Source organism: Orcinus orca, chromosome 1 (assembly GCF_937001465.1).
Source record: "Orcinus orca chromosome 1, mOrcOrc1.1, whole genome shotgun sequence".
NCBI lineage: Eukaryota > Metazoa > Chordata > Mammalia > Artiodactyla > Delphinidae > Orcinus > Orcinus orca.
In genome coordinates this window covers 175,239,356-175,259,750 of record NC_064559.1, presented here as the reverse complement: position 1 = coordinate 175,259,750, position 20,395 = coordinate 175,239,356, and the positions used below count along the sequence as shown (strand labels likewise).

The window sequence follows — 20,395 nt, the reverse complement described above, 5'->3', positions numbered from 1 at the left end:
GATCCCAGTAGTTCTTGGGAAATGGAGTCCAAGCTGCCTCAAAGCTTAACGTCCCGAGTTACCTTGAGACTCCATTCCCCAGCAGGCTCAGCGTGTAGCGTGCGCTATGGAGCCGCAAGTAGCAGAGCTGAAGCAGAAGATTGAGGACACGTTGTGCCCTTTCGGCTTCGAGGTTTACCCCTTCCAGGTTGGTTTATCCCTACTGTGGTGCTAGGGCGAAGTGTATGGTTGGCTTCGGTGCCACCGGCGTGAGGCCCTGGAGTCCTCTGAACTTTCCCGAGCTCTTCTAGCCCCGTGTTCGTTTGACGTATCGGGACAGGGTCTCAACGGGCGCTTGGGCTAAACGGGTAGAGAACTGTTGCAGGTTTGTCCTTTTACCCTCATACAATGCCGGATTGATGAATAGGAGACACCATATGATCCAGTAACCCTGTGGCTTTGTCACCTACGTAATTTACAGGAAGAAAGGTACTGTGGGGCCAGAGTCATTTTGGAAGCTTCCCGAAGGAGTTGGGAGGAGGGCAAGGCCTGGAATGTTTGCATGGCTAGAATTTTGGTCATCTGATTAGCGAAGGGCATTCATGGTGTTGAGCAAGCAGACAGTTGGCTGGGTTGTTCCATCTACCAATAAAAGGTTACATTCATGATGTTGCCAGTCACCAGTGCTGGGCTGGGTATATAAACTATACACTTGCCTGACACAGAAGTCTGGCATCACCACCTACCCTTGTTCCCATAGGTCCATTTCCCTATATCCAGTGTCCCCTGCACTGAACCCTGTGCTTGGAAACAAAGCTAAGTCAACTCAGCTTGAGCCTTTTGCCTGATGCTTACGAGGCAGCCCACTTCCACCCCTTCCACTGAGTGGCACACAGCAGTGCTGGGAGAGGATTATAGAGGAAGAAGTAGGTTGGATCTAGCCTCAGAGAGGCTTCCCTGGAAAAAATGGAGTTGAACTATATATGAAAAGATAGATTGGAAGGTTATGTACATCCCAAATATCAGGAAGAGCTTGAATAAAGGTGTTGAGGTAGTAGTGGTGGATGGCAGGTATGAGGAAGAGTGGGGATGCCTAGCTGGTGCAATCAGGTAGGCCTGGATAGGGGGAGCTATGGTATTGAACAGTGCCATATACAGCCCTGCCAATCATCCTAAGCTCCTCCTTCTCTTACCTCCCTAGCTCCACATACAATCAGCCACTGAGACCTTTAGCAATCTGTCTCCTATCCCAGATCCATTTCCTTCCATTCAACCCATCTATGCTCTTGGTCCAGGCCACTATTTATCATTTGAATTTCTGCAGTAACCTACTTGCTGTCACTTTACCTCCATTCCATCCTCCACACTGCAGCCAGACTGATCTAAAACTGATCATGTCAGTTTACTCCTTAAATCTTCAATGGCTAGCCCCTCACTGTCACCAAATTAGACCCATATTCCTCAAATTGGTAGTATTCAAGGCCAGTCAGTCTTACTCCTACTGATCTCTCCAGGCTTCTCTCCCTCTGCTCCCCTCTACAGATGCTTCACTTCTGTCAAACTAGACAATTTGCTATTCTCCAACTATGCCTTGCACTTTTTACCTCTTTATGCTGGGACCTATTTAAAACACATACCAGATTCTCCCTCTCCACGTCAGCCTGTAAGTTTCCTTCCTAGCCTTCAAGACTCAGCTTCCAAGCCTTTTCAAATTTCAGAGGGCCTTCACTGGCTCTGTTATTGCACTAATCACAATATAATCAATTTTTTTTGTCCTTAGTTTTTTATGGATTCTTTGCCTCTCTATTGTAACTCCATGTCAGATTCAGATGCGTCCCCATAAACACACATCATACATCAGTAGAATTTCATTGATTGAATAAGAGGGAGGCTGGGCAAGATGCATGAAGCCTTGAATGCAAAGCTAAGGTATGGGCCTGGCTAAGGCCTAAGTTGGCCCTCTTGTGTGGCCTGAATTTTCTCTGTTCCAGGTGGCATGGTACAATGCACTCCTGCCTCCAGCCTTCCACCTGCCCCTGCCAGGACCTACCCTGGCCTTCCTGGTACTCAGCACACCTGCCATGTTTGACCGGGCCCTCAAGCCCTTCCTGCAGAGCTGCCACCTCCAACCACTGACTGACCCTGTGGACCAGTGTGTGGCATACCACCTGGGCCGTGTTAGAGAGGTGAGCAACGCTGGCTGTAGCCTTCCCCAGCTTCAAAACCTGCATCTGCTTCCAGCTCCTTGAAGCTTAGTGCAGGATCTAGACCTGCCTAGGGCTAGGAGCCACTTCCCGGGCAGAAGGGTATCCTAAAGCCAGCCTTGACAATGTGATCTCTCCCCATTCTGCCTTCTCACCCCGGGTTTGGCCACCTCCTCTAGCAGCCCCCCAGGTCTGAAACCAGTCTCACTCACCCTTCACTGATGGACAACTATATGATCAGATTTCCCTTGGCCTCCAAGTGAAATGGGAATAAGCCCAACATTCCCCACGCATCTCTCACCTTTCTTTGCCCTAGACCTGGAAGCTTTATGCTGTCTTTGGGGTCTTTTGAGGACAGAATACTCCCCCACTACACACTTTACATGTATATACACACGTACACATACACTGGGTCTCCCCAAAGCTGGGCCATGTCTTCCTCCACATTGGGCCTCCGGAGGGCAGAGCCAAGTCACCCCTCATAAAGGTTTCTGAACAAGACTGTATTTCCCTTCAAACATGGGCCCTCTTAGACACAATATTGCTTTCTTCACGCTGGAGCCCCCAGCCCCACTCCAAGTTTAAGATCATGTTTCCCCTTTAAACATGACTTCTGAGGACAGGGCCGTGTTAACACAACTTAAGGCTCTGTTGGACATGGTCATGATTCTTCTTGTGCTAAAAGCTTCCATCTTGTTCTCTATCACAGAGCCTCCCAGAGATGCAAGTAGAAATCATCGCTGACTACGAGGTACACCCAAACCGGCGCCCCAAGATTCTGGCCCAGACAGCAGCCCATGTGGCAGGGGCAGCTTATTACTACCAACGACAGGATGTGGAGTCTGACCCCTGGGGAACCCAGGTCAGAGGGTAAATATTAATGAATAGGGGCTGAGAAACAAAAGGAAAGGAAAATCCCTCAAGATTTCAAGTCCCAGGCGTTCCCTGGAGGCCTAGTGTTTAGGATTCCAGGGTTTCACTGCCATGGCCCGGGTTCATTACCTGGTTGGGGAACTGAGAATCCCGCAAACCGCGAAGCACAGCCAAAAGAAAAAAAAGATTTCAGGTGTCATTCTTCCACCTCCCCTGGGTAAAGGAATTGATGGGTACAATCCAGGACAAAGATGCACCATGGTCAGGGGTCTGGTTCCTAGGGACACAGAGAACTAGTCTGTTCTTAGTCTTTGTGATAGAATGGAGGGGGCAGAGCTGTGATTAGAGTGGTGAGACTGGGAAGCTGAAGTTCAGCTCAAGGAACGTTTCCTTGTGGTCAGTGACTTCATGAAAAAAGTTGTCCAGGAGAGGGAATAGAGGAGTCCAGTCAAGGACTGACAGAGGCTCACATGTAGAGTCAGAATGAGAAATGAGAATGAGTAAGTGAACAAACCTAGCTTGCATTGCTGGTAGCTGGATTTGGTGCCAAGACGACCTCCATGACTGTCTTCTTTTTTCCCCAGCACATATCAGGTGTGTGCATACATCCCAGATTTGGGGGCTGGTTTGCCATCCGAGGGGTCGTGCTGCTGCGAGGAATAGAGGTGCCAGATCTGCCACCCACAAAGCCCCTCGACTGTGTACCTGCAAGAGCTGACCGGATCACCCTGCTTGAACGCTTCAACTTCCATTGGCGTGACTGGACTTACCGGGATGCTGTGCCACCTCGGGAGCGCTACTCAGAAGAGCAGAAGGCCTACTTTTCCACTCCGCCTGCCCAACGCTTGGCCTTACTGGGCTTGGCCCAGACCTCAGAGGAGCCTAGCTCTACATCCCAAGAGCTTCATTTCACCACATTCATCCCCAGGAAGCCTCAGAATCCCAGCAGAGGCTGGCTCAGCCCCAGGGTCTCACCACCTGCATCCTCTGGCCCTTGATACCCTCCCCTCCCCTGTGGGATCCTCATTTATGACAGTTGCACCTGCTGGGACTTATTTGGCTAGACAAGATTTTATTGTGTACAAGATGATCATTTTTGATAAAGAATTATAGTAGAGATATTAAATGAAGATAACAAGGCTTAAAGAAGTTTGGTCAAAAGACCAAAGCAGATCCAGACTTGCCACCTGCCTTGGAATGTGGGATTATTACCTGTTACCATTTCTCTGCAGTGCTTCAAGATGCTACTACTTGTTACAGGGCTTAAGAAGCAACTATCCCCTAAATAACGGTACCTGCCTCAGAGGGTTCTTATGGAGACTGAATAAATACGAAATAGTACCTGGCATATGATAAGCTATTATTAAAGGCCCCAGGAATCCTATACTGCCGCTCATAGTTCTTGCTTGTCTGAATACTGGAGGGGTAGGTAGGCTGGGGTAGCCGTGTCTGGAAGGTGTCTAGAAGGGCACCACATGATATACAGAAGGATTCTCAGTCCTGAATCTGCCCTAGCCTCAAGAGCCCAGGAGGAATCCACCTTTGCCCCACTGACAACCCTCCCTCAGGACAATGATATGAGAATAAGAACTACCCTTAAATCAAGGATAGAAACCCAGGGAAGCCAAGAGGTGCTCAGCACTGTGTTTTGACACAGAAACCTACCCTATGAACACCAGCGCTGTGTTTGTCTCCCCCTCCCCCTTTTAGTTCCAAAGGTACTGAAGCCTCTAACTCTGATCTTTTTACAGAACCAGTACCAGGCATTTATCAGAAGAGGCCAAGCTTCAGGTTTTCATACAGCCCTCCCTGTAGTGTAAAAGTAAATGTCAGTAATCTCATTGGGCTCTTAACCTGCAACCCAGCCTATAGCAAAAATTGCAGTGCCTTGGCCAGTACTGTAGTAGGAGGCCTTGCTCTTCTCCAGATATGGTGAAATGAAACACCTTGCTTCGAGGTCCATCCTCTGTATGTACTTGCATTTCCCCTCAATATAATTTCCTGATTCTGAGACACTCTCACACCTCATTTTCCCCTAAAGAGGGAAAAGCAAAAAGTAAATTCCTCTTACACTCAAAGGCTAATGTCCCCCTAAAATGAAGAATCAACAAGGTCTCAGCTCAAGTTTAATAAAACTACAAAAGACCAAAAGCGATAACCTACTACTATACACATCAGTTTGCCTGCCCCATAATACAGCTCAGGCCATTCCCCCCAGAGGAAGAAAGGCTGGCCTCCCCAGCCCCTGCAGGAAAGGCCTGTCCTGTCCCACACCACATCTGGGCTGAGTGCAAGGTCTTGTGTTTTAAGCATGATAATAGTACAAAAGAGGTTTTGTTCTCATGGCCACCCACTGCAGCCTGGCCCTAAAATGGCCCAGTGCTCACTTCTGCTTAGAGAAATATTCTTTGCTCTTCTGGACATCAGGCTTGATGGTATCACTGCCAGGCTTCCAGCCAGCTGGGCACACTGCAAAAGAAAGGATACTAATTAATAACCTGATCAGTGGTGAGCTCCACCCTCCCAAGGACAAGTGGATGCCTCAAAACCAAATGTGAGCCCTAAAGAGCAACATTCAGGCACCAGGAAACCTACCCTGCAGTCTGAGATCATTCAGCCTTTTAGTTCAAAGCTATAAATATGTAATTTAATCCTCACCAGAGCCCTAATTACTATGATACCTAATTTGTTCACAGAGTAACTGAAATTTAAAGAAATTAAGTAAAAAAAAAAAAAAAAAGAAATTAAGTAACAGCTTCAACTTTATACTTTGTTCTAAAAATAATCTGTCTAAAGCATGTACAGCAAAATATTACGATTTTGTTAACAGTAGGTAGTAGGTAAGTGGGTATTCATATGTTCTCAGTAATTTTATGTATGCTTCAAAAATCCACCTTTGAAAAATAAGCTTAAATGCTCTTCAACAGATGGTGCTGGAACAGCTGGATTTCCACATGTAGAACAATGAAATTGGACATCTATTCATACCATACACAAAAAGTTTACTCGCAAATGGATCAACAGCCTATATACCATAAACTCTTTGAAGAAAACACAGGGTGGTCAAACTTCATGACCTTAGATTTGGAAATGTATTCTTAGACATGATACTGAAAACACAAACAACAGTAAAAAACATAAGGTAAATTGGACTTGATTGACATTAAGGACTTTTGTAGATTAAAGGACATTATGGAGTGAAGACAACCCACAGAATGGGAAAAAATATTTATAAATCATATCTGATAAGGGATTAATAGCCAAAATTGAAATCCAGAACTCCCACAGCTCAACAGACAACCCAATTCAAAAATGGGCAAAGGACTTGAAAAAAGACATATCTCCAAAGATATACAAATGGTCAAATAAACATATGAAAAAATGCCGTCACTAGTCAAAACTACAATGAGATACCACTTCACATCCCCTAGGATGGCTATAGTTTTAAAAAAAAAAGGAAAGTAAATGTTGGGAAGGATGTAAAGAGCCCTTGGTATTGCTGGTGGGAATGTAAAATGGTGCATGTGCTGTGGAAAACAGTTCGGCAGTTCCTCAAGAATCTAAACATAGAATTACCATGTGACCCAGCAATTCTACTCCTATATATAGCCCCAAAGTAACTGGAAACAAGGATTCAGACACCAGTTCACCAATATTTTAGCAATATTATTCACAATAGCCAAAAGGTGGAAACAACCTGCTAACGGATGGATACACATAACTCTGTGTGTGTGTGTGTGTGTGTGTGTGTGTGTGTGTGTGTATCGGAATATTATTCAGCCTTTAAAAATAATAATGTTCTGATACATACTACAGCCTGGATAAACCTTGAAAACATTATGCTAGGTGAAAGAATCCAAACACAAATGGATAATACTATATGATTTCACTCACATGAAACACCTAGATAGGCAAATTCATAGACACAGAAAGTAGAAGTTTACCAAAGGCTGGAGGGAAAGGGGAATGGTAAGTTATTGCTTCATGGTTACTACTGCCTGTTTGGGATGATGAAAAAGAGAAACAGTGGTGATAGATGTACAACACTGTGAATGTAATTAATGCCACTGAATTATGCACTCAAAAAGGTAAATTAGGGGCTTCCCTGGTGGCGCAGTGGTTGAGAGTCCGCCTGCCGATGCAGGGGACACGGGTTCGTGCCCCCGTCCAGGAAGATCCCACATGCCGCAGAGTGGCTGGGCCCATGAGCCATGGCCGCTGAGCCTGCGCGTCCGGAGCCTGTGCTCCGCAACGGGAGAGGCCACAACAGTGAGAGGCCCGCGTAACGCAAAAAAAAAAAAAAAAGGTAAATTATATATAACCACAATAAAAATTGATTAAGGTAGTGACTTGCCCCCATACCCAAGAAAAATGTAAGCTAAAAAATGACAAAGCTAGGACTGTGTAAACCCTAACACTAAGCTGCTTCTTCCCTCTAGCAGCCCTTCAGAGATCTGAAAGCAGCAAACAGTTTTCCTTCTCAGTGTTCCTTAACTCTGCCAAACAAGAATGCCTGAAATAAGGGGCAGGACCTCCACAGAAGGTCCTGCTTGTTTTCACTAAGTAACTGCCTGCTATACCTTGGTAAGCAAAAGGTCCAAGTTTGAATCTTTCGCACACTTTATGCAGAAAAGCACCTTTCAACCTTTCCAACGATCCTAAGTTAGCAATGCTCCTTGGGCAAACCTGAGGAAAGTGAGGCAAGGGAACCAATCTCTGATTTTCTACTCTATTTGCTGTTTAGTCTTCTAGGAAGCATGTAGTCAGCAAAGTTCAGTAATGGAGCAGCAAAAATCTCACTTGCTCAGGTGAGAGAGGGGAAGCCCCTTTCAGTCCAAGGATGTCAAAGCCTCAGATGTCAGACACTGCAAACAGCAGTCTGGGAACAAGGTATGGAGGGAACAAGCACTAAATGGCAAACCCAGCTGCTTTACAAAATCTCCATTTGATTGTGACACAGTCATTAGCTTTAGTGGCACCAAAGGATTAGAACACAGGTCCTAAGCATAAACAAGCTTCCAAGAATAAAAAGCAACATAAAAACAGAGACCAGACCCAGAGCCACCCTGTAGTTTGCCAGCAGGGAAACCAAAGATTCTTCTGTCCAGGAATACAAATGATACAAAGATAGGAGGAATAATGAACCAGAAAGAAGGACCTTGACAATTTAGTCTCCTTGGCACTAAAGCCTCTTGGCACTTAAGACTGTACCATAACTAAAGACAGGACAGAAAGATCCACACTTGTATGTTTCACTCATACCCAACAGTGCTGGTTTTTCAGAATCAATATGGAGCCCAGAAGAACTGGCTGAGTCCCACATTTACCAGCTTTCAAGTGCAGCTGAAGTACCACAACTCTCGCCAACACAGAAGGCCCTAAACAATGACTTTTTCAGCATTTGAAATTACCTAAGAAAAGGAGGGCTTTGAATTTGGATCCCAGTTCCACCATTAACTATGAATATATACTGTGTTTAAATATTGGTTTATTTGTCCTTAAAAATAGGAATATAGGATTTTTTCAGTAAAAAATTTCTCTATGGAATTTGTCAGTTCCACCCTTCTCTCTGCTAAAATGTAATGTAGTTCACTTAAAGACCCCTTCCCCGCAAAAAAGTGTAAAATTCAAGATCAAAAAAAATTTTTAGGTAAAAATAGGAACATAGGATATACAAACATAAGGTCATTATGTTGTACACCTGAAAATAATATAATGTTATATGTCAATTATATCTCAATTTTAAAAATAGGAATGCGGGGTTATTTGTCAAATAAACAACACATGACAGCACGTCATATAGACTGCCTGGTTGGTATTTACATGCTCTCAAGTGGGAACTATCATACTATAAGCCATAAAAGGCTGCGCACAGAAAGCTGTGCCTGTTCTAATGGGATGGGAAGCAGCAGAGAACAATAGAGTGTGAAGAAGCAAGCTTCACAGAGTCATGAAAGCTTGGGTTCAAGAGTCTACGCAAGGTCCCAGCAAAGTCCAGTAAAGGGCCGACTTGGCCACTCCACAGCACATTCCGCCTTTGTACTGAACTTCATTCTCCACCAGGGGGCAGTCTCAGCAGCTGTCTGCTCCTTTAATCCACAGTAAAGCCCACACATGCTTCTGCAAACGCTGCCTTCTGATTCCCATTACCTATTAGTCTTCCACTCTAGTCAAGCTAGCACTTTTGGGTCCCCCAAACAAACACCACTAATCCAGACTCTTAACTTCCACCTCCTTTAACTCACAAGATCAGAGCTGAAATGAGACTTAAGAGAGCTAGTCAGAACTACTTATCTTCTAGAGAAAGAAAATGAGATGTAATAAGACAAGAAATTTGTCCAAGTTCACCTGCGCACTTGATATCAGTAGCACTTGATCACAACCATCTTACCCTCAATCATATTAAGCTGGGGTGGGGGTGAGGTTCAAGATCCCCTCCCCCTACATACCCAGCACCTGCAGCAGATGGAGGAGCCGAGTTCTTAAAACTCAACCCAGTTGGGATAAGGCTATCTCATTCCAAGCAACAACTACACTGGGCAGAAGTGGGGAGCTGTCAAAAGCTACAGCCTTATAAACTCAAAGGCTGGGAGCAAGTAGTTCAGGACTTTATCAAAACACTGCAATGAGAGAATATATAAGGAGAGAAGGGCTAGAGCAGTAAGAAAGACCTGCCTGCACTCTAGCAAATGCTAGATAAAAACCGTAAATTGAATCTACTCAGTCATGTTCAGACTCACAAGAACATCGTCTTTCATCCTGAAACTTCTAACGAAGAACCTTGGTATTTCATCTCAAACCCTTCAGCCCTAACCCTTCCTTCCTTAGAAAAATTTTTATATTGAGCATACATATAGTTTGGTATTTGTTGATTATAAGTCTTACAAATACAACCACACTGCACCAACAGAATGGATTTTTAAAAGATAAAAATGTATTAACTGTTTCTACCTACTGTCTTTGGATAAGTTATCTTAGTCCTATTTTCATTTCATTTTCCAAAACTGGTTGGACATTACCCCAATGAAACAAATATGGTCTACAGGGATTAAGCTCTCCCCCCAGTAAACACTTGTCAAGAGCGGCATGGTTCATGTCTAGGTGTGATTCCCAGCCTTTTGTTTCGCCCTTAACACACCTATGGGATCCTCCTACACTCTTTTAATAAGTTGAATCTGCAGCAGTGAGCGATACTAAATGATCAGGGCAGAAGCTGGGAATACGCGGTTGGAACAAGAAGCCTTTATATTCTCCTCCCCAGGCTTTTCCATTGCCCCACCCCCACAACCCACTATAATTCAGAGATGGCAACTTCTTGAAGAGACATAATCACCCTTTTATCTGGTAGACTTTGTTCCTCCCATCTTTCCCACTCCGCTGTCCTGTCACCAGGCAGACTGACTTACCTTCCCCATGTTTGTCAGTAAACTGGAAGGCCTGAACCAGTCTCAGTGTCTCATCCACAGAACGGCCAACAGGAAGGTCATTTATGGTGATCTGTCGAAGGATACCTTTATCATCAATAATAAAAAGGCCCCTGGAAAAAAGTATTAAAGGTTTGAGAAAGACAGTACAGTTTTAGAAATTGCTTTCTTAGAATAGAGAAGAAATGGAAATAGGCTGGTCTCCCACATTTGCACTGGCCTTCCCCTTAGGCCCAGCATAAAAGAATGAAATGAAATCATGCCATACACCTTAAACTTACAGTGATGTCTATCAATTATTTCTCAATACAACAGGAAAAAAAATGAAATAAGAAAAAAGACTCCACAGATCAGGGCTCTACCTTTCAAATAGAAGGTCCTCAGCCAATCAGATAATTCTCCTGATGACTGTCAGCCCCCCAGCAGGTATATACCTGAATGAGATGCCTTCATCAGCCTTTAAGACCCCATAGTCCTGAGCAATGGTGTGCTTGGGGTCTGATATCAAGGGAATGTTCATGGGTCCCAGTCCTCCTTGCTTCTTGGGTGTGTTGATCCTACAGCAAAAAGCACACATACAATCACATTCATTCAAACTCTTGTGTAGCAAAAGCATTAACTATAACTATTCCTTCTCCTGTCCAACATTCCTAATCTTACTCCCCAGAAAACTTCAAACTTTTTCCAGCAGTAAAATAACCGGCTGAGGACAGTTAAGGTCACCAGGGTACACTCAGCTGTAATCCAAGCTGCTTTTCCTCTGCTGCCAGGTAGTAACAACAAGTCAGAGCATTTGTTCTCCTTCTATGAGCCAGAAATCAATACTTGAGAAAGTCTATTGCCAAAGCCTCCCAGTCCCAGTTGCTGCTTAATTTAAAAGTCCATATGCCTGGACTTCCCTGGTGGTACAGTGGTTAAGACTCTGCGCTTCCACTGCAGGGGGCACAGGTTCCATCCCTGGTCAGGGAATTAAGATCCCACATGCCACACAGCGCAGCCAAAAAAAAAAAAAAAGTAATAATTTAAAAAAAAGAAAAACAAAACATCTCCATGCCAAATGGACCAAGAGGTTTACCATGCCAGGTGACAAAAGTGAGAATCCACAGAAGCACCAATCACTTGGCAGTTGAGTTTCTTAAATTCTTCTGCCTTATCACTGAAAGCAATGATCTCCGTGGGGCACACAAAGGTGAAGTCAAGAGGGTAAAAGAAGAACACGACATATTTTCCTGGGGGGAAAAAAAAAAGCCCAAGTTAGCCTTTGAAATAGACTTCCTGGGACTTCCCTGGTGGCGCAGTAGTTAAAAATCCACCTGCCAATGCAGGGGACACGGGTTTGAGCCCTGGTCTGGGAAGATCCCACAGGCCACAGAGCAACTAAGCCCACGTGCCACAACTACTCAAGCCCACACGCCTAGAGCCCGTGCTCGGCAACAAGAGAAGCCCCCACTCTCTGCAACTAGAGAAAGCCCGCGTGCAGCAACGAAAACCCAACGCAGCCATAAATAAGTAAATAAATGTATTAAAAAAAAAAAAGGAAAGAAACAGACTTCCTTGCCTTATAGAGAATGTAAACCTGAAGACATTCTCCTATGGAAAAAAGCAGCCTTTCCAAGTTGATGGCAGACACATTTGTTAAAATGCCAAGATGCTCAACAGAGAAGATTCCTTGCACCTACTGTCAGAACCTCTTCCACAAGAAAAAGTTCTTCATTTCCATGCTTTATTTTCCTGCCTCCATGTTAGCTGCCAACTACAGATAAACACAGTTCCATCTAATTTTGATCTCTGGATAGTTAAAATTAGCACAAACACCAAGTTCTCCAGTGAAGAAAAAAAGCAAAGACGCAATTATCTACTGGACAATCTAATGCCAATGCTTATATAATCAGTGCCCAGAAAGAGCTGAATTGCTGCATTCTCTGCTGCAAGGCAGTAAGACCAACAAGAGAAAGTCAGAACCTCTGCAATTCTTCCACAAGGAACCACAGTAATGTGATGGGTAAGATTTGTTTATTTGTTTATTTATTTAGGCTGCAGCAGGTCTTCCTTGCGGCACTAGGGATCTTCCCTGCAGTGTGCACGAGCTTCACTCTAGTTGTAGTGTGCAGGCTCTGTAGTTGTGGCGCACGGGCTTAAGTTGCCCCACAGCATGCCCGCGGCATGTGGGATCTTAGTTCCCCGACTGGGGATTGAACCCACATCCCCTGCACTGGAAGGGGGACTCTTAACCACTGGACCACCAGGGAAGTCTCTGATGGCTAAGGTTTAAGTGATCACCTGAATAACCACACATATGTTTCAAACAAGCCTGATAGGACAAGCAAAAAAAAAATTTATAAGGCAAAAGTTCCAAAACTTCTCCTGGTAGGTAACAGAATTTCTAGTTGCAATTTTATGAAACTCATTCTGATTACCAATTGAAGTATTCTAGATCTTCAACCTGAGGGCAGCTTCTCACCATACCTAATGGGCTGAGCTATTTGGAACAATTCCAAATATTCACTTATTTCCAGATAGCAACAAATGTTTGAAAGTCAAAAACAAGCAGATCCTTTGGACATTCACTTTGAAAGCCAAAATCACTATAAACACACTCACCGAAGAAAACAACCTTCCTCAGAGGCTTTGCCTAACAAGCTACAGCAGGTCAAGCCCTGGAGGGAACACAATAGCTCTTCCTAAACCTCATGCCTTTGCCCTTGAGCCAGAGTCACCTCCCTATGGTGCTACTTACCTTGTTTGCCAGGAGGAGCTTCTCTCCATAGGGCCCCACTTATCTGCTCTCATTCCAACCAATATGTGTAATTTGTTAAGAAACCTAGTCACAGGTTCTACCCAAAAGCTGACTCTTGGAACCAACTGCTACACCATCAAGAAAGGTATACTTGACACCTGAGTTTCAGGTTTGCATTCTAAGGAATTTCTATTTTCAATTGTCCCAGAAGACCCTGCTGCTCCATGACTGCAAAATAAAAAGAACCTCATTAGAACTTGCTAGCTGTCTACTTGAAACTGTTTAACAGAAAGGAGAGTTATTCTAATTGTGACACCAATTTTTCTCTGGGGGCAAAACAGTCAAGGGAATGTGCCTAAGCCCTCTGCCTAATACAGCAATCATGACACGCATATTTCTTAAACTGAACTGAATATACAGTCTCACAGCTCCAAAGACTTTAGCTCTGAGACTTTAAATTGTTGAAGGCCTTTTATAACACGATAATGAGAATATCTCCAATAATATAACTCAGGAGCAATACTGGGAAAATAATAAAGATATATGTCCAGACATAATGAAGCTTGTGCTTTCTCCAGAAGCAGTTTGGACTTAGGATATCTACCCTGTGTTCACTGATGATAATCACCACTTCAATAGAAAGACAAAGCCTCTTACCCTAAAGACACAGGAGATATAAAAATCATTTTACAATCAAATATGACAAGAGATACAGAAAATGAACAAGCCATCCCTAGATTGTAACATAATTCCACATTAATGAACCTAACTACTCTTACCTTTGTAGTCAGATAGGCTGATATCTTTGAACTGACCATCTGGCATTACAGCAGTTGCTTTGAACTGGGGGGCATGGTGCCCAATTTTGGCATTTCCTGAAGACATATTGCAATCAGCTGGAAAAGATAAGAGGAAGTCAATTAGAAACAAGCCTTTTTTTTTTTTTTTTTTTTTTTTTTTGCGGTACGCGGGCCTCTCACTGTTGTGGCCTCTCCCATTGCCGAGCACAGGCTCCGGACGTGCAGGCTCAGCGGCCATGGCTCTCGGGCCCAGCCGCTCCGCGGCATGTGGGATCCTCCCGGACCGGGGCACAAACCCGCGTCCCCCACATCAGCAGGCGGACTCTCAACCACTGCGCCACCAGGGAAGACCCTGAAGTTTATTTTTGTTTTTATTTTTTTTACCTTTTATTGGAGTACAGTTGATTTACAATGTTTTCATTTTAAAATGGAAATTTCTTTATCAATTGGAGTAAACTCTTACTGTTCCTGAACGATCATTCGTACAATTACATTTTCTTCTGTACTTTCATTACACACATGCAGAGATAGAAAGAGGTGGAAACTCTCAAACCTGCCAAATGCACAATGCCATAAACACTGAGCACCTGCTTCCCAGAAGCTGCCATGCTGCCCCTTCCCTGGACTGCACCTCCATCTGCCTTCAGAATGTGGTAAGCACACTTTGACCTTTCTCCAGGTAGATTTGCCCAAGACAGCACACACCCTAAAGCCAATCCAACTTTTTCAAGACGCAAGACCAAGATTTATGGCATCGGCTCTATTTCAAAATTCTAGGTGTTGTGTTTAAGGCCCAGAAGTCCTTTCAAAAATGGGTTTCTTACCTCGGGGCCAAGATTCTGGGGCAATAATAAGTAGAACAAGAGTCAATTTATTGCCAAAGAGTAATGTTACACTGAATTCACCCAGGTCAAGACCAAAATAAGAAATTAAGATTTAACCCAGTAAGCCATCAGTTTGAAAGCGCCAAGAAACTAACTTTTCAAGTCCCCAAGTTCTTGCTTCATAATACCACAACCAAAAGAAACATTGTAAGCATCGATTGCCACAAACTTTACCGCTTAACACCTTTAATAGCAAACCAAAACACCAACCAGCAAGGCACAAAGCAACTTGGCAACCAAACAAGGATGTGACCCTAACATAAATGGCTTTCTTGTCCAAACCTGATTTTCCAGGGGGCCCCCAAGACCACTAAAGCACAACCAGTGGTGGGGGATGGGAAGCTGCTGGACTTCTAGTCGGTGTGTTCCCTTCAGGAAATCTCCCCTTGAACTTCTGTGGAGGAAGCCACTCCCCAAAAACTCACTTCAGGTACCCTCTCTGCCACTCCCATCATCACCCCCACCCTAGCACTTAAGAAAGCACCAGCAGAAGAGTGCGCAGTCTTCACAGAGGGCATTTAGGATCACCACAAACCCATTCTGCAGATAGAGAACTAAAGACGGAGAACGGAATCTTAATATCTGAAGCTCCACTGCTAGTCACAGCTCAGGACCAAGAACAGCCTTTCCCCCTAATACACGACGGACGGACGAGTATCCTCAGTTTCTAATCAGTTTGCAGATCCACTCTAGAAGCTTCCCACACACACACACACCCGCAGGAAGCCCCATCACCACCAAGCCACGCCAAGCCAATCAGCGCCCTCTGCTTTGGTTGCCGGGGGAAGAGGATACTCAAGCCGCCTTTAGCCTCGGGTTTCAACCACGTCCCCGCACCCACAAGGGGGTCCAACGTGAGGGCCACCTCGCCCGGCCACCTTCTCCGTCAAAGAACCGCAGTTGAGCTGGGCAGGCCCCGGGGAGGGGGAGGGGAGGAGGAGGAGGAGTAAAAGGCGACGAACGGGGGACATGGGGCGTAGCGGTACGCAGACGCCGCGCTGCCCATATACTCACCACTCCTCACAAGCCACAAAGAACAGTCAGGAAGCACACACGCAAAGCATGCGCCGGGCGCTGGCCTTTATAGCCTGTAAGGCTCTCGCGAGAGTCAGGGCGGGCCAGGGGTGCGGACGGGGGAGAGGTAAGGGGGGGGATCTGGCCCGAGCACCGCCCCGACCCAACGCGGCCCGCCAGTATGACTCAGCGATTTCTCTCGCTGGGGGCGGCCTAGCGGACTACCAACCCCCCACCCCGCGCCGCCGAGGTTTGAGGCGTTCTTTTGATCACTTCCAAACCCGAACGCCTCCGCCTTACCCTTAAAGCCTGAACCAGAGTAAGGGTTCTAGCTGCTGCCCACGGAAGACCACGTCTAACCAAGCCCTGAGAACTATCTCTTCAAATATTTCTCAAATATTACCCCCCTACACCGATTCCCGCAGCCTCTGCTCTAGTGCTGATCCTCAGTAACCCTCATTGCTTAGAGAGCCTCCCTTTTATTGTTCTGATTAACGGGGTTGCTGCTTTCTGTCTGCTATCCATGAGTTCCCATCCCATCCATTCCACGGTGGCTGGAGGAAATCTTTCTGAAATCTGATCTTGTCACTCACTCACCCCTCTGATTTGTGGCTCATAAAAACTGGGGCTCTGTATTCCTGAGTTAAAACTCTTCATGGTTATTTCATGTGTGGCCTTCATAAAAGAATCTTAATCCATTAACCTTACTTTTCTCGTCTGTAAAATGGGAATACTATTCTTTGTTGAAATCATCTCTGTAGTTTATTTAGCACAGTACCTAGTTCTTATTATACACTAGAAGTGTTAGCCATTGTTACTACTGTAACTCTTCCTTGCTCCTATATTGTAACACCCAGAGCAGAGTGTAGCTGTTTTAAGCCTTCAGCCTTTTGTTCAAGCATGAGGAACCCGTTCTCTATTTGACCTACAGAAAACGTGTTTGAAGACTCAGCTGAAGCACTACTTCCTCTGAAATTCTTTCACTCATCCTCAGAATTGACCATTCCCTCCTTTCTGCCCAAACAGTAGCCTGTATAGCGAAAAGAAAACTTTAAAGCTATTTTACTTGTTTATATGTCTATCTCTCCGTGTTAGACTGACTTTCTGAAGGGTAGGGTTTGGGTCACAACCATCTCTGTGTCCCCACGTCACAATGTAGCACCTGATATAAAATAGGAGTGTTTAATAAATAGTATTGTGTCCGCCTTTCTGCCCCCAACCCCCACTATCCTCCTAACTCCCTTGGACATTATAGCAGGATAAGAGATAGGGAAGTGCTGTGTCATGCTGCCTGAGCATCTCAAAATTTTTTGGCATTTATCATCCTACCATGCAACAGTAGTGATTTTTTTTTTCGTTCTCTGCCTGAGACTGAACAATTATTTGGCCATTACTCATCTTCTTCTTGAGGACTCAGGGGAGACAGACATTCAGAGCTTAATAGTGGATGGTTATTGCTGTGAGCAGGTTAAACCAACAACACACAGTCCTACATCAGCCAGAAGAAAATTACCATTTATTGTATTTACCATGTGCCAGGCCCTGGGCTGGGCACTTGAGCTTATTTGTCTCATTTAAGAACCAAAAGAGTTATCCTGGCCCAGGGAAATATTAACATCCAATCCTCGTGGGAATATAAAAAAACAAAATAGCAGAACAATTATTATGAGAAGAAATCTGTTGAACACTTGTCTGATTAAGTGATCATAGAATCTGTTTCCTCACAGAACAGTAAAGATTTTGGAAATGGGGGCAGGGGAACTTTATCCTTCTACAGGACCTTTATCCTCCCTTGTTCACCAGTAGTCTGGGAAGGATTTTATCTGTTTTATTTATATTTGTAGTACCAGAACCTGGCACACTAACTGGCCTAGGAGACGTGCTTCATTAATTTTGGAGTGTATTGCAGATTTTTGAGATGTGGAGTTAAGCTACTTGAACCACATTTTAGGAAGATGATTCTAGCAGCTGTGTGATCGATGTAATGACTAGGAGACAATAGGCAAAGAGACCAACTGGGAGGCTACTGCAATGGTCCAGATTAGAGAAGTCTCAGAACTGTAAAATGACATTGGCAGCAGAAAGGGAAGAAGGAGAGAAAGAATATTTCCACAGGCTTTTGGATTGATTGCATTTAGGGTGAGATGAAAGAGGAAGTTCAATCTGATTTCTTGGTTTCATATCTTGGTGCCATGTGAGTAATGTCACTAACCAGTGATGTAGGAAACACTGGAGAAGGAGAAGTTTTGAGGTTAAAAATAGTGATGAGGGCTTCCCTGGTGTCGCAGTGAAGAGAATCCACCTGCCAATGCAGGGGAGACGGGTTTGAGCCCTGGTCCGGGAAGATCCCACATGCCACGGAGTAACTAAGTCCGTGAGCCACAACTGAGCCTGTGCTCTAGAGCCCGCTTGCCTAGAGCCTGGGCTCTGCAACAAGAGAAGCCACCGCAATGAGAAACCCGCCCACCACAACGAAGAGTAGCCTCTGCTCACTGCAACTATAGAAAGCCCCATGCGCAGCAATGAAGGCCCAACGCAGCCAAAAATAAATAAATAAATAATTTTTTTAAAAAAATGATGAACGTTTATCGAGTACTACCTATTTTATAGATGAGATGCCTGATGCCCAAAGAATTTAATTATCTAAAGTAACAACTAATAGTAATACCAAGCAGGGCCCTGTGGGGCTTCTGAACACAAAGCCTCTCTGTGTCCCCCATTCCTTTGATTACAGGAAATAGCCTTCTTTCAGCCTCAAAGACCTTCCCTGCGTTCCAATGGGCAGATTCAAGCAGTTTTTAATTAGGGAAGGGAGGGGATTGGAGACAAGGGAGAAACAAACAATCAAGAGAAACAATAATGCAGCCTTGGGGCAATGTCCTGGTTACCCCTCAAAGGATACACATAACAATGTCTTTGAGTTTTGCAGATGCTGAAACCCCCTCCAGGTGGGAGAAGTTTAACAATGGTATGCTGCCCACAGGCACATAGACCCCAGACCAGGTGGAACTTGAAGGTTGATGATGCTGACTCCTACTTACCTCACCACCAACCAATCAGAAGAATGTCCACAAGCTGATCATGCCCTCAGAGCCATTACTATAAAACTTCTCACTACCCTCTCCAAGTTGGGACACAGGTTTTGAGGGCATTAGCCCACTGTGGCCTTCTTTGCCTGGCAAAGCAATAAAGCTCTTCTTTTCTACTTCAACCAAAATTCTGTCTCCAAGCTTTAATTCGGTGTCGGGGTACAGAGGCCGGATTTGGCTTCAATAGGTTTTGGAGCCAGATGCCATCCCAGGCAGCAGAGCCATCATGTTGCACACTATGCAGGTGTCACATTTACATAGACTGGGACTTCCCTGGTGGTCCATTGGGTAAGACTCTGAGCTCCCAGTGCAGGAGGCCCAGTTTCAATCCCTGGTCCGGGAACTAGGTCCTGCATGCACTATGCAAATAAGAAGTCCGCATGCCACAACTAAAGATCCCGCATGCCACAGCGAAGATCCCACATGCCGCAACTAAGACCTGGCGCAGCCAAAATAAATAAATAAAATAAATAATAAATATTTTTTAAATTTTTTACATAGCCTGTAATGGAGTTGTGCCTTATCCTGGTTTGGCTAGGCTAACTCTGGAGTCTAACTTATTACTGACTCCTCTCTTAAAGGAGAAGATAATCAGTTTGGTTTGAGGAAAACATCATTGAGATGCTCACAAGACATCCAGGTAGATGTATCCAGAGGTCACTGTTGGAGATATAGATTTGAAAATCAGCAGCACAGAGGTTTAGTTATATATTTATTGTTCTTCTATTTACAGGAGGCCTATTCTCTGCTAGGTACCAGACATGCAAAGATGAATAAAACACCATCTATTGAGGTGTTTTGAAGGATCACTAAAAAGTTAGTTAAGGAGAAGAAAAGTGTGGAAAGAGCTCCAGGCAGAGAAAACAGCAAAAGAAGTGGAAAACAATATAATATGTTTGGGGAAGTACAAAAAGTTGAATATTAGTAGAATGTAAATGCCAAAGACTAGAATGCAGAGACACAGAACACAGATTGGTTATGATGTACCCCATAAGCTTGACTGAGGAGTTTGAATTTTATCCCAGGGGGCAAAATTGAATATGGAAGTATAGAAAGAAAGTAAGAGTTTTCAATAGGAAAATGACATCAGGTTGTATTATTTATCATTCTGGCAGCTGCAGTGAAAATAGATTTAGGGGAGCAAGAAGATATAGGATAAGGAGACCAAGAAGGAAGCTATTGCCATGATTGGGGGAAAGAGGTCAAGAGCCTGAGTGAAGGCAGTAGTGCCAAGTGTGGAGAGATGGGATCAGATGGCAGAGTTTGTAAGATCTGGGCATCAGTTATGAGAATTGAAAGAGAGGAAGAAGTCGAGGATGAGTCCCAGGGGAATTGGATGAAGATGGTGCAATTCACAGAAATGTAATGAAACAGATTTTGGAGGAGATCAC

General features: G+C 44.6%; 2 protein-coding genes across 6 annotated transcripts in view; one reads left to right on the top strand and one right to left on the bottom strand.

The window, feature by feature from the left end:
• The first annotated feature begins 47 nt into the window (after positions 1-47).
• Positions 48-4,447, top strand: MMACHC (metabolism of cobalamin associated C). 2 transcript variants are annotated; one of them, XM_004285742.4, is made up of 4 exons: positions 48-187; positions 1,971-2,165; positions 2,893-3,045; positions 3,641-4,447. In XM_004285742.4, the coding sequence occupies exons 1-4, from the start codon at positions 107-109 to the stop codon at positions 4,052-4,054; spliced, it is 843 nt and encodes a 280-aa protein (XP_004285790.1). In that variant the 5' UTR covers positions 48-106; the 3' UTR covers positions 4,055-4,447. The 2 variants fall into 2 exon arrangements, with proteins under 2 accessions (XP_004285790.1, XP_033272425.1); XM_033416534.2 differs by lacking the exon at positions 48-187 and adding an exon at positions 205-468.
• A 722-nt stretch (positions 4,448-5,169) lies between these two features.
• Positions 5,170-20,395, bottom strand: part of PRDX1 (peroxiredoxin 1) — a 45,047-nt gene continuing 29,821 nt past the window's right edge. For 3 of the 4 annotated variants that reach the window (XM_033416535.2, XM_049701227.1, XM_049701220.1), the window contains exons 2-6: positions 13,997-14,113; positions 11,556-11,709; positions 10,915-11,037; positions 10,463-10,593; positions 5,170-5,525 (exon numbers count right to left, since the gene is read on the bottom strand). In XM_033416535.2, coding sequence (XP_033272426.1) covers positions 5,440-5,525; positions 10,463-10,593; positions 10,915-11,037; positions 11,556-11,709; positions 13,997-14,102 — 600 coding nt within the window. In that variant the 5' untranslated portion in view covers positions 14,103-14,113 and the 3' untranslated portion in view covers positions 5,170-5,439. Of the gene's footprint in view, positions 5,526-10,462; positions 10,594-10,914; positions 11,038-11,555; positions 11,710-13,996; positions 14,114-15,915; positions 16,044-20,395 lie in introns of those variants that run through there. The other variant, XM_004285745.4, reaches the window with a different exon arrangement.

Bases quoted from the DNA above. Each gene is read 5' to 3' on its own strand.
- MMACHC (XM_004285742.4), top strand. From the start codon at position 107: ATGGAGCCGCAAGTAGCAGAGCTGAAGCAGAAGATTGAGGACACGTTG. The intron at 2,166-2,892 runs GTGAGCAACGCT...TCTCTATCACAG, and splicing joins ACCTGGGCCGTGTTAGAGAG to AGCCTCCCAGAGATGCAAGT. The intron at 3,046-3,640 runs GTCAGAGGGTAA...TTTTTTCCCCAG, and splicing joins CTGACCCCTGGGGAACCCAG to CACATATCAGGTGTGTGCAT.